The following is a 14,404-nucleotide window of genomic DNA, read 5'->3' as shown; positions in this document are numbered from 1 at the left end:
CTTATTTCATCTTACAGAAACTATTGCATGACAAGAAGATCCATGAAAAGAGCACAGTGTCCTCCGAAATCAAAGATCAAAACTGCCAAGAACCATTAAAAGAAGAAGAATATAAAAAGCTAAGAGATATTCTACAGCAGAGAGATAATGAAATCAGTATCCTTTCTAAAGTGATAAGAAACTCTCTCTCTGCTGGCTTGACTAGGGTAGTGGGGGAACTTAGATGTCTCCCCCTAGCCACACCACCTACCTCCTAACCCTGCTTTCAGTTCACATAGTTTCTTTCCATTTAGAAATAAAATGTCTCTTCAGCAAGCAAAATGGAGCAACCAATGAAAAACAGAGTTGATAGAAAAGAAAAAAATTTTACTTTCTTTTTAGCCAAATATATTTACTATTGCAGGGAAATGTTCAGTTTATTGAAAAATATGGGCTTTTTTACACCATCTCTTATCATTACATTTTTAAAAATATTTTTTGACTATTTTGTGGTGCTCTTTCTGTTTTAGTACTGAGCCAGTAAGTTAACTGGTTATCTTTAGCTAGATGACCGGACACCAGGCTGACCACAGCCTCACCATGGCCCAGAATTAGTAGCTGGTGTGTGGGTGAAACTCAAATGATGGCTGAAAAATGGCAAATGGTATTTAGCTTATGAAGAGCAGAGATTGATTTAAATGTAACTTTTTATTTAAAAGCCAGATCTACCGCTTTGGGTTCCACTTACAAATGTTCCCAAATTTGGAAGTGAGTATGGATGAGCGTTCAAGACAGAACTCTTACAGACTCTAGGAGGCAGTGTATTTTGGGAGCTGAATGTGGTAGCAACCCATGGGAGTTGCCTCCAGTGACAAGCTAGGTGGTTACTTCTAAAGAGCCCCCGCTGGGTGCGTTAGATCTCAGGTCTCCCCAACATTCCTCCAGTATTGTTTCTTATTTTATCTTTCAAGCTTCTTGTAAAAGATTTGACATTTTCATTACATTTGCAGACTTTGTTTAAGGTCATGCATAATAAATTATTTTGCTCAGTTCTTTATGAGCAGATATTTTTGTTACTTTTTGAAAAATCACTAACAGGCATTTTAGCTTCAGCTATTACGCAAAGTGGATAAAAATAACCTATATGAAGGAAATCCAGTAATAAAGAGGTAAAAACAAACCAAATACGAGGTAGGCACACTGCCTGATTAACTTCAGTCTCTAATTTTAGTTGAGTATTAGCAGACCCTGTATGTCTGATTCAAATGAGTTTTAGCTGCTTTATTATCAGACCAATAACAGTGGGTTCAACTGTGAATTACACTCCCACTCAAGCCCTTGTCTATGAGTGCTGCCCACAAGTGTTGTCACCCTTGCATTCCTTTTCCTCTCTCTTACCCTATCCATCTCTGCAAAGGTCCCAAACTAGACCTCAGCCCTGGCCCCGGCCCCAGTCTGAGCTCTGCTTCTTTTCCTGGCCTTGATCCTAGTTTAGGATCTTCTCCCCTAAATGCTCCTACCAACTTCTTAATCCCCTCTGGGTTTATGAATGTCTGTGAATATAGGAGGGATGAAATGAGATATGACAGAGAGGGAATAGTCTAGGCTTGTTCATATATGTTTATTTTAAAAAGAGAGTGAGAGAGACAGACATCATCTCCCCTCTTCACGGGCGAAGCTGGGTACCGCTGTTCATGTGGGGCTACACTAGAGTCTTTCCTGGCTGAATAACTCAAGCGAGATCCTCTTCTTCTGAGACTCATATTCAGAACGATGGTGTGTCAGAGGTATGGTGAAAAGAACACCTCTGGATTGACTATTCAAAGAAGCTGTTTTCTCATCTTCAGAAGGAGACACATAAGACCTGCCCTGCCAACCTCACCGCGCTGAGCAAAGCCAGTAAGATAATTTACTGGAAAGTGCCTTGAGTACTTTAAAATGTTATATAATGGAAAGTATGACTGTAGACAATAGGTAAGCTCAGAAGGAGGGAAAATAGCAGCTAAGATTTACTTCTCACAGAGTTTACACTTATCAAGGCTAATAACCAAGAAAGGTTTCTGAAATTTCATAGTCTTTCACAGTCGGTTGAAGAATATTTTATATCTTTTTTTGTAAAACCAAGAAGGCCAAGACTTGACAGGAGGAATAAGAAGATATGGCTTACAGGGAAAAGAGGAGATAATACTTCAACAAATAGTTCAACAAAAAACAGTCATGTAACCAAAATGACAGTGAACAACGTTGAATGTTCTTCTTGGAAAGAGAGTGAAAATGATGTCGTTTCAGTGACGCTATCAGTTTGAATAAAGATTTGACACTCCTTCAGAAAACATATAACAGAGTGTTATTTGATACCCCACATAGCACTTGACACAAAGGAAGGCCCAAGTTAAATAGATTAGGAAGGAGAAGAAGACAATGAAAAGATGAGAAGAAAGAAGGCAGCAAACAAGATAAATTCGTATAGTGATCTTTATGAAATGTAAATCAGAACAAGTTTTTTCTCTGGTTAAGATCTTACAGGAGCTTCCCATTAAACCCAGAATGAATTTCAGACTCCTCACTCCATGTTGTGAGGCCTTGGGTAATCATGCCCCTGCCTAGCCCTCTGACTTCATCTCTTAAGCCTCTGTCCCCTGTGTGTTAGGCTTCGGTCACAGTGAGCTTTTTCTTGTTTTTCTAATACACGGTTTTTCAACCTCAGCACTAGTGACATTTGGGCTGTATAATTATTTGTTTGGGGGGCTATCCTATATATTGTAGGATATTGAACAACGTCTCTGGCTTCTATCCACTAGATTTCCATAACTGCACCTACCCCCAACTCCAGTATGACAACCAAAAATGTCTCCAGATATGGCCAAATGTCCCCCAGGTGGTAAAATAGCCTCCGTTTGGGAACCACTGCCAAGCCTATTTCTCCTTAGGGTTTTAGCATCAGTCATTTCTTCTGCTTAGCTACTCTTCCTCTGGCTGGTTCTTGTCATTCGATCTCAACCTAATTGTCGCTCTTAGAAAGGGTAGCATCTATTGCAGAGCAACAGCCCAATCAGTCTTGACCTTTTTTAAATAAGCTATCTGTGTGTGGGGGCGGGGGAGGGAGGGCAGAGAGAGAGAGAGAGAGAGAGAGAGAGAGAGATCTGTCTTTTTCTCAGTAGGACATCTGCTTCATGAGAGTCTGCCTTTTTATCGTTCTTTGCCTGTGCCTGAAATAGTGCTTGGCATATAGTACAAGCTCCAATAAATATCGTTGAATGGGTAAATGAAGGAATGTACACAAACCAATTAAAGTGTATGATACTATTGAAATCAGGTGCGTACAAAGAGGAGTAGAAGATCTGGGCAGAGCCTTGTTCTCTGTCAGGCTGATGCATAGGCACTACAGAAGTTTTGAACACCGCTGGTGGGTACAAGTTTCTTTGAGAGAAAGAATAGAAGCCACATGGAAATTGTGAGAGAAAAACTGTTTATCCTTCCAGAAATAAAAAACTTGGAGTCAAAGCTGAAGAAGATGGAGGTCAAACGACTTCCATGTTACTTGCCCAAGAATAAGTGTAACTGGACGCCTCCCCTCCTGTCTGGGTTTCAGTTTTCTTTTTTGCATCATCATATTTCTTCAAATTCCTATGTTAATAAAGCCATCTCTAGGGATGGTGAAGTTCTTGAATTTACCTTACTGCACATGCAGTTAGAGCTCTGACATTCTCAGGAGGGCTTATAGTCTTTCCTTTCAGTGGTGGCAAAAGTCCCACAGAGTTCTAGGCATTCTGAACCTGAAAAATGGTAAAATACAGTAGAATGGAATGATTTTATCACTTATCATCAGTGCTCCCAGTATATCTAAATGGCCTGCAAAAGGTGCATTTTAAAATAATAAATCTATCCTAATAATTTACCTCCTTTCAGTTTCATTTAGACCAAAAATTAGATACTTTTTAAAAAGTGACTTTAAATCCCCATTTCAGTGCACTCTAACTAAGCATGTGCCGGATACTGGGGGTCGCTTTGGCCACCAGGATTGATTTGGTCGTTCTGCCTGCCAGCTGGAAGGTTCTGGCTTTCTCTTCCTCCATTCCTCCTGAGCAGCTTCCTGGATTAAATTCTTATTTACTCATTGATATATACATAGCTCCATTGCCTACTACTCAGTGTTCATTTTACTTTTTATAAAACTTAAAAACAATTTAGGCTTAATTGGTTAAAATCAGGACATTTTAAAGAACTTTGAGTTTATCGTTTTTTCCGTATTGAAAGACCAAAAGACTCCTAAACTGTCCATAACTCTATCTGTGACTTCAGGAAATTGAAGACTTCCTTTAGTCTTTACCATGTGACAAATAGTAAATATTATAGAGATTATTAATCTCATTTGAAACGTTCATGTTCTGATCATTATAATCTAGCATGAGTCACTAAATCCTTAAGTCGAGTCTCAGATATTCTGGTCAATATGTTAAAGAAGGAAAAGAAGAAAGCTCAGGATGCTCTTCACTTATCTAGCATGGATAGAAATGAATTCAGACACTCACAGAGCTCACCCTTCCCACCCGGGAACCCAGAAGGTCCGAGGACTTTGCCATCCTCAGCTCCCACGCAAGTCCATGACTCCAGTGCTGTTGGGTACAGATCCAGTTTGCTCCACAGAAAAACAGGTTAGCAATATTTATTTGTAAATATATATTACATAATTTTACATAGAAACCAGAGACTATCATAAATTATATATCTATATAAAAAGTAAAAAAGTAAACAATTATAATTTTAACGTTCTATTCATCATCATTGTAATTCTGCAGTTAGTTTATTATTACTAATATTTCTTGAGGTTTTATAGTTGTAGCCACAGCCACTGCTGCTATAGCAACAATAACAACAAGAACAAAAAAAGTAATGTTCATCCATCCTGAAAAAAATAAATAAAACAGTATTCCTCATTCCTCATAATGAAATTTAGTATAGCATCCTTTAGTTTTAAATATGCAAGTATGAAGTCGCTATCAATTTATTTGTTAGAATTTTTATAACTATCAAATCTGTTAAATAAAATACCAGTTTCTAAAAGTGATGGCTGGACAGAAAAAAAAGTCTGAATTGTCACAGAGATCAGAGGCAGAAATAGATGATGGGTCCAGGGCAATAGAAGAAAAACTGACTTTAGAGATAGGAACAAAAGATTTCCCCTGATATAAGAGGAAAAGAATAAGGACAGATGTTACATTACTGATGTGATGACACAGTGCTTATTTCTAAATTCGAGTGTGCTATCTGCTGTAAAATAACTTAAAATTACTATCACAGTCTGCCTTAAAGGACAATAAATGAACAAAATTTTGTCAGATAATTTTGCAGAATTGTGCCAACTCAGAGGCTCCTTCCCCATTTGTAGCTTTTGATAAGTGCGTCAGTACCGCAACTACAGAACCACACTAGAAGCCCAACTTGGTTTGTGCACTTTCTCATTCTATTAGACCAGCAGAGCACGATGCATAGTAATGTACCTGATGTCTTTCTCTTGAAGACATCGAGGAATCTGGAGTATGGAATGTACTAAAACAAAGGAATAGAAAGCTTTCCTTTTTAGCAATACAGGTTGAAATTTTCTGTGTAAACATTTGTTGGGATGGGTGACCTGACATGGTTTTCTAAAGGATTTAGCTTGGGAATAATTAGAATGTGGTATTCATTAACTTTTTAGTTAATAAGGACAAAATCGAGAAGTTTGGAAGTATATTTCATGATATTATATCCCTTTATCTCTTTTTTTTATTTACATTTATTGGGATAACATGGGTTCATAACATTATATCATTTTCAGGTGTGCAAGATTATAATTCGACATCTGTGTACTCTATTGCATGCTCCCTACCTAAAGTCTAATTTCCTTCCATTGCTATATATTTGACCCCCTTTATCTCTTCATTCCAAATCTTTTTGCTTTGAATATTTTTTTATTAATGTGGTAAGGTAAATTCAAAATCACAGGAAACCAAAAGTGCTATTTTTCACCATTTATCGTGGTGGCTGTAGGCTTGGAAAAGCAATTCCTCTCTCTGATTGTTTTCTGTACAGCATTCTCATACTCTATCATGGGTAACAACTGGTTGGGGAAAAAAAGAGGCCCTCTGGATTCATGAATTCGTGAGTTCATCCATCAATTTATTCATTTCTTTATTCAATCAACATATATTTATTTAGTACAGTTTTATTCTCAGTACCATGTAATTATTATTATAGCTAAAGCTTACATAGTCCTTATGCATGTCAGATACTATTCAAAGTTCTCCGTTTGAACTAACTCATCTAATCCTTATCCTATAAGATCTTGTTTCATCCCATATTATAGATAAGGATGTACGTGGACAAACATAATCTCTGACCTCAGAGCACTTACAGACTGACAGAGAAGAGAGCCTTGAATGATTAATTACAAAGTACACCATTATATTACTGAGGGAGTACATACCAGGGAACCTCACCTCAAGTTTAGATGTGAAAGATCCCAAAAGGGGCCTTGTGATGGAAGTGTGGCTGGGAGGAATATTGCAAACAGAAGGAATCACCCAAGTAGCTTTCAGCGCCTTTGTGGTGGAAAGGAGCATTTTAGGAGGTGAAAAGTCTGGAATGGTTGGGATTTGGGGAGAGAGAGGCTGGAAAGACAGGTCGAGTAACATGTGCAGGACAAACTGACAAAGGACAAAGTTTGCATGAACAGTTAGGAGGTCTTATAGTGTAGTAGTCCAGGCGAAAGGATGAGGATGATAAGAGAGAGGTCGGGGGATCAGAAGCATTTAGGAGGTAGAGTGAACGGGGCTTGGTTACTAAAGAGTAAAGATCAGCCACCTGGTCTCTGGGTGGCTGGAGAGGCTCTTCATGCAGATAGGAACTCCTCCCTTGGCCCTACAGTTGGCATCGCTGGCTGTAGAGAACAGAACATTGGCATCTCTGCTGAAATGAAAAGTCACAATTAGTGCCCATGTTAGAAACCAGGCTCATGATGGAAGAAACTCCATTTACTGGCCTTCTCCAAAGACACCCACCATGTTTCTGTGGAGAAATGGCCTCGGATATCACTGCCCAGCCCCTTGCTATGTGGCAGACCTTTTCAATTTCCATTTTCTCTTGCCCACACCATCTGTCTTCTCATAATTCTTCTTCCCCACAGCATCTCATAATCTCTCTTTCTTAACTCATAATTATACTTAACTTTCAGTAACTCTTTTCCTCCCTTGATACTGCTATTGAGGCGGACTATAGTTTTGTTTGGAGAATGAATTCAGTTTACTTGAATAGAAAAATCACTGAAAAAATAATGGAAATTGTTTGTAAAGTCCAAGTACAAATGAGGTAAAAGAGTTTTGGAGAAAAGCCTTACAGTTGAAAGGGTTCTTTTGAGTTGTTTTAACTGTCATTGGATATAGTTCTAGCAATAACTTTAAATAAGAGCAGGCTCACAAATGGATGATAATAATCTAAGCATTTGGAGGAGGGATTGATGGGGGATTGATTTTATTTTTTGGCAAAACTACAGACGGGATGAAAATTGTTGGAGATGAATCAATGCTGCAAAGCAACAGGTAATGGGATAGTTTGTTACAATGTTTAAGATCCTAGCAGTTGATTGGGCTTTTATTATTACATTATTTTATATACAAGAAGCTTGTGTACTCTAAAGCAAATACAGAAAATTAATAAGCATGTTGTTTTGAAAGTATTTCTTCTGCCTTAGGTAGGTGTTGTCAATTCCTGTTAATCATCCCTGGGGGTGTTGGTAATGCAGAAAGCAAGTAAATTTGACTGTCTTCCATTCTGAGACTGTTGTGAAACTGTCTCATCTTTTTGATGGCCCTCCCCTTTCTTCCATTTACCCCAACTTTATGCTAAAAATGACTCCTTTCAAATTTCTTGTGTTAAAAGAAAATGAAACTGAATTCATGGTTCGTTAGAGAGTCCTGCAGACTCAAGGTACAAGCAGCCTGCCAAGGCAAAGGAAGGTTAGAGACTTTGGGACTTTGTTGTTGTTTTGGTTTTGGTTTTATTGAAATAATGAAATGGAAGTAATTATTAGCTCCATGGTTTAAAAAGAGTCATCTTGTTCTCTTTACAATAGCACGGATTTTATAGTTTGCTTGCTATTTTAGTTTTGGGGTTGTTTTTCTCTTTTTTAGTTTGTTATTGTTGTTGTTCTTTTGTTTGGGGGTTTTGTTTGGCGTTTTTTTTTGTTTGTTTGTTTCATTTTGTTTTCTGTTTCAGTTCTCTCACTCTAAGTTCTAAATAGCCACATGAAGCCCATCAATATTCAAAAGCCCCTGATGACTCACCACATCCTCTAACTGTTTGAGATGCTAAGGGAACACAGTCATCACGGGTAGTGTCACTGGAATTTTCAAAGGTAAATTTAAAACCAAAGCCATAGTTCTGGGCTCTTTTCTCTTACTCACTTCAAGAGAATTTGTTAAATTTCCACTATGTCCATGGAAGGTCCAAGGATATAAGTTGTAGTGGGTACGGAGATGAACTGAAAAATAGTCTCTGGCTCTGGGAGCTTACATTTAGGTAGAGCAGGCTGGCTTACCCAAAGAGCAGAAAATAAAATAACAAGTGCCATAAGCAGGAGCTAGAAGAAATGCTATGAGAATTCAAAGCATAATGGAAGAATTTTAATAAGTAGATCGGGAAGAGCATTACAAGAGCAAGTGACATGGAAGCTAGGTCTCAAAGGATTGGTAGAATTTGAAAATTCTAAGATTGAGGGAAGAACATTCTAAACATTCCAGGTTTAAAGAATATTACGAGCAATGGTTTGGGAACAGGAAGGTAAGGAAAAATATGTAGAGTTGGCAGGGATATTCGTTTAGCTGGAGCCTTGGAGATGTACAGGAAGTCAGAAGAAATAAGGCTGCAAAAATGAGTGGGAAATTGTTAAGATGGTTGTTTCAGAGAGAGAGAGAGAGAGTAGAAGAATAGAAGGAAACTTCCCCTTTAACATTCTATGTTTTCATATTGTTTTAATTTTTTACATTTTTTTTTTTTTATTGATTAAGTAGGGCCACATTATGAAAACCCTTGAATGCCAAGCCAGGAAATTTTTTTCATTTAGTTGCAAGGGAATCACTAAAGTAGAGGGAGCCATGGTGATAGTTGTGCTCTGGGAAGGATTTTCTGGAAGAAATCTTTAGGGTATGTTGGAGATGAGGCTCCTGGAGACTTTAGTAAATGGCTTAAGAAATATAATAGTCCAAGCTGAGAGTTATGGAAACAGAGAAGAGGCAAGGAAGAAGAAGAGCTCTTACAGAGGGAGCCCACTGCAGTTCTTCAGGCATTAAGGACAACTCTGTTTCACCTTCTTCCTGGCTTTCTAAATTTCCCTGGCACTGAGGATGCAGCTTCAGGCAGAGGCAAAAGAACAGAGTAGCTGGTGCTTCTCTGGGATGCATCTTCAAACATTGAGTCGGTTCCTTAAGTTTGCTTTACTCCTGTTCATAGGATTACTCTTCAGACCAAAGCTACTATTATAAAGGTTTGATAAACTCAATCCTCCACTAAGTTGAAAAGAAAGGCTCAAAGAGAAGTCCATGGAGGTAAAAGTCACTCATTAACCAACTAGAGAAAAAAAATAGAAATGAGATTTTTCTGAGATCCTTTCCAGTTTGCTTTGTTGTAGGCCTCAAATGCTCACCTCTTGCATTTCAAGTTTCTCATGACCGAGTTTACCCTCACTTTTGAAACTGACCACTTTCATCTTTGCATTTTTCCATAAATGCAATTAAAGAGGTGGTCAGTAAATGAATCTTTCCCTCTCTATAACTCTATGGCCAATCTCACTTCTGCAGAGCATAGTACTGACCAGTTAGCCACGGTTTGCTCCCAATGCTACCTCTGGAAAATATATCTTTACATCCCTCCTATTTGAAGCGTTTTGAGAGAAAGGAGGGGGTGGTGAGAGAGAGAGAGAAGAAGAAGAAAGAAAGAACATATCTCTGCTTTTAGGTCCAAAATCAAGGCTCACGCCCATTTCTAAATGTTTGTTTTATCTGATCATATTTGTGATTTCAATAAGATCTTTAAACTTAAAAAGTAAACAAACAAATCAAAGTCAGTGTGTTTTCTAAAGGAAAATGGCATGGTTTTAGATGGGACTCACCTTCTGATATTTAGATTCAGCAGATACCCATGAGCCCATCTGCCTTATCTATCTTTCTATTTTGGAAGTCACCATCTATGAACACCTCAGGATTTTTTAATGTAGTAGGGGAGATAAATAGATAGCTAAAGCTGTCTTTAAGTATAATGAATGCTCAAGAAAAGGGCCTAGATAGTTGAGGGTTCCTGCAAAACCATAGTCCAGTCAGCCATCAATTCCACACCTTTGAGGAAAACAGTATAGTCAGGAAGGAGAACACAGATTCCAAATGTGGGGAGGATTCAAAGAATTAGAGGTATCAAAGAGGCAGAAAATAGTTTGGTAAAATGGATACCTATTCTCTATGAACTTTAAAATTGCCTATTAAAATTGCTAGGTTAGATATGTAAAGGAAGACCATGAACCTAGAACCCAAGTGCTCAGTGAAGTGACTTAGAAGAGAGATCTGCTGATGACTGTGAGGAGAAGATGGTAGAGGAATGAACCTGAAAGGGGAAAAAGTTTGCATATATTGTGTCGTTTGCCTGTGTATTTATTTTCATCAGCATGAATGAGTATTGTTCTAGAATCACAAGAGCAACAGGTAAAATGCGGGCCAACATCTCCCTTCCCCCACCTTGTTGTAGGAAAAATCATATTCTGGGATAATGCTATGGTTCTTATCTGGTCCTGAAGCTTGGGGAGAAAGGCTATATTTCTTTCGGTTATGTCCATAAAGTAGATTAGATATTGTCTACTCAAGAAAATTAATTCTTCAAATAGGAGTGATACCCTCAAATCTCCTTTCAAAAATTGCTAGGAGAAGTATTCCACTCAGGTCTGGCAGAGTACCCTAAGCAAACAATTATGGAAGATCAATTACCCTAAGTGATTTACTTGTACGCAAACAGAAAAGTAAAGGATGGTCTTGGGTATGGGAAACCCTATCTTTTGGCTCTAGGATACAAGATGGTAAATATGAGGTTTGCGTCAAAACAGGTAACTTTCATTTTATTGAACACTGCATTCAAAAATTAATTCTTCGGTTGATTATTTTGAGCTCATGTTTTATTTCCCCATATAAAAGTAGGTTGGGTTCCCTGGGAATTAAAGTCTGAGCTAAATGTTTATTGGGGAGGGCCCTTGGGACCAAGATCTGTGGAAATGAGAGCAGGACTTGGCAGAGGGAGAAGCTAAGCTGCGATGCAGTCCTGACAAAGGCTTCAGGGACTTTGGAGCTGAGTAGGCCTTTCAGAATCATCTCCCATTCAGGCAAGGGGACGGGGCCTTTCTAAAGTCATGTCCATCAATCATTGGATATGGGCCTGCCCCTAGAAGGTGGCATGGCTTTAAATGAGGCAGTTTTTTTCAGCTGAGAAAATCTTTAAATAGGGTCAATGTGCTCCTAGCAGCTAGAGGAATAAATCCTTCATTTTTTTGTTTTTTTATTAAATTTTATTTCTCCCACCACCCTTCTTCAACCCCCACCTCTGGCATTCACCAATCTCTTCTCTGTATCCCATTTTCTGTTTTTTGGAATCCATATATGAGAGAGATCATATGATATTTGTCTTTTTCTGGCTTACTTATTCCACTAAGCATAATGCCCTCAAAGTCCATCCACATTGTGACAAATGGCAAGATTTCATTCTTTTTATGGCTAAATAATATTTCATTGTATGTTGTGTGTGTATCACAAATTTTTTATCCATTTTTATCCATCAATAGGCACTTAAGTTTTTTCTATATCTTGGCTATTATAAATAATGCTGTGATGAACATGGGGATGCATATATCTTTCTGAGTTAGTATTTTCATTTTCTTTGGATAAATATCTAAAAGTGGAATTGCTGAATCATATGGTTGTTCTATTTTCAATTTTCTGAGGAACCTCCATAATGTTTTCCATAGTAGCTGCACCATTTTCATTTCCACCAATAATGCACCAGGGGTCCCTTTCCTTCACATCCTCACGAACACTTCTTATTTCTTGTCTTTTTTATTATAGCCATTCTGACAGATGTGTGGTGATATCTCATTATGGTTTTAATTTGAATTTCCCTGATAATTAATGATGTTTAGTACCTTTTCATGTACCTGTTGGCCATCTATATATCTTCTTTGAGAAAATATCTATTCAAGTCTTCCACTCATTTATAAATCAGATTATTGTGGGTTTTTTGTTTTTGTTTTTGTTTTTGTTTTTTGGGGCTATTGAGTCATTTGAGTATTTTATGTATTTCAGATTTTAGCCCCTTCTCAGATATATGATTTGCAAATATTTTCTCTCACTTAGTAGTTTGCCTTATTTCATTGCTGGTTTTTTTTGCTTTGCGGAAGCATTTTGGCATGATGTATTTCCACTTATTTATTTTGCTTTTTTTGCTTTTGTTTTTGGTGTCAGATTCAAGAAAGCATTGCCAAAACCTATGTCTTGGAGTTTACAGCCTATATTTTCTTCTAGGAGTTTTATGGTTTCAGATCTTACATTCAGAGCTTTAATCTATTTTGAGTTAATTTTTATATATGGTGTAAGATAGTAATCAAGTTTCATTTGTTTGCATGTGGCTGTCCAGACTTTCCAATTCCATTTATTGAAAGACTATCTTTTCCCCATTGTATATTCTTGGTTCCTTTGTCATAAATTAATTGACCATATATACACGGGTTTATTTCTAGATTCTCAAGTCTGTTGCATTGATCTATGTGTCTGTTTTTATGCCAGTGCAATACTGTTTTAATTACTATCACTTTGTAATACAGTTTGAAATCAGGGAATGAGATACTTCCAGCTTTTTGTTCTTTCTCGAGATTGCTTTGGCTATTTGGGATTTTTTCTGGCTCCATAAAAATTTAGGATTATTCTATATCTTTGAAAAATGCCATTGGAATTTTGATAAGGATTTCATTGAATCTGTAGATCGCTTTGGACATTTTAACAACATTGATTCTTGCAATCCATGGAATATTTTTCCATTTATTTGTGTTCTTCAATGTCTTTCATTAATGCCTTGTAGTCTTCCATATACAATCTTTCACTTCCTTGGTTAAATTTATCCCTAGATATTTTATTATTTTTTTAATAACTTTTATTTTTGTTTTTCAATTATAGTTGGCATACAATATTACATTAGCTTCAGGCATACAACATGGTGATTACACATTTATATAACCTATAAGATGATCACCCCTATAAATCTAATACCCATCTGATGTCAGCATAGCTATTCCAATATTATTGACCATATTCTTTATGCTATATTTTATATTCCCATGACTATTTCATAATTACCAGTTTGTACTTCTTAATTCTTTCCCCTTTTTCACTAACTCTCCTCCTCCAGCTCATCTGGCAGCTATCAAAATGTTCTCTGTATCTATGAGTCTGTTTCTGTTTTGTTTGTTTGTTTTGTTGTTTGGTTCCACATGTAAGTGAAATCATATGGCATTTGTCTTTCTCTGTCTGACTTACTCCAGTCAGCACAATACCTTCTATGTCCATCCACGATATTGTAGATGACAAGATTTTATTCTTTTTTATGGCTGAGGAATATTCCATTGTATATATGTACCACCTCTTCTTTATTCATTTATCCATTGATGGACACCCAGGTTGCCTTCATATCTTGACTATTGTAAATAATGCTGCAATGAACATATGAATTTATATGTCCCTCCAAAGCAGTGTTTTGGGTTTCTTTGGATATATACTCAGAAATAGGGTTACTGGGTCCTTCTTTGTCTCTTGTTAGAGCCTTTGTTTAAAGTCTAGTTTGTCTGGTATAATTATTGGTACCTCAGCTTTTGTTTGTTTGTCTGTTTGTTTCCATTTTCATGAAATATCTTTTTTCCATCCTTTACTTTCAGTCTGTGTGCGTCTTTCAATCTAAAGTGAATCTCTTGAAGGAAACATATGTAAGGATCTTGTTTTTTTATCCATTCAGCAATCCTATCTTTTGATTGGAGCTTTTAATCCATTTACATTTAAAGTAATTATTGATATATATATTTATTTCCATTTTATTATTCATATTTTTAATATTTTTCCCTTCTACTTCTTTTAAAAGAAGTCTGACATTTTTAATACTAGTTTGATGTTGATGAATTTTAGCTTTTTCTTATTTGAGACGCTCTTTATCTGTTTTTCTATTCTAAATGATAGCTTTGCTGGGTAATGTTGGTTGTAGGTCCTTGCTTTTCATCACTTTGAATATTTTGTGCCAATCCCTCTGGCCCTCAAAGTTTCTGTTGAAAAATCATCTGCCAGTCTTATGCGAGTTCCCTTGTAGATAACTAATTGCT

The 14,404-nt window shown here is 37.0% G+C and overlaps 1 protein-coding gene across 9 annotated transcripts in view; it reads left to right on the top strand.

The window, feature by feature from the left end:
* The window catches only part of KIF6 (kinesin family member 6), a 412,344-nt gene that overhangs the window by 185,653 nt on the left and 212,287 nt on the right, over positions 1–14,404 (top strand). For 6 of the 9 annotated variants that reach the window (XM_023527554.1, XM_011354825.2, XM_023527557.1 and 3 more), the window contains one exon: positions 4,419–4,634. In XM_023527554.1, the coding sequence (XP_023383322.1) occupies positions 4,419–4,634 (216 nt within the window). Of the gene's footprint in view, positions 1–10; positions 157–4,418; positions 4,635–7,878; positions 7,974–8,232; positions 8,372–14,404 lie in introns of those variants that run through there. The other 3 variants (XM_023527559.1, XM_023527562.1, XM_023527561.1) reach the window with 3 other exon arrangements.

The sequence above is a fragment of the Pteropus vampyrus genome, unplaced genomic scaffold (assembly GCF_000151845.1).
Source record: "Pteropus vampyrus isolate Shadow unplaced genomic scaffold, Pvam_2.0 Scaffold18, whole genome shotgun sequence".
In the NCBI taxonomy this organism is placed as follows: domain Eukaryota; kingdom Metazoa; phylum Chordata; class Mammalia; order Chiroptera; family Pteropodidae; genus Pteropus; species Pteropus vampyrus.
The sequence above is the reverse complement of the archived record's forward strand: the minus strand, read 5'-3'. Positions and strand labels throughout refer to the sequence as shown.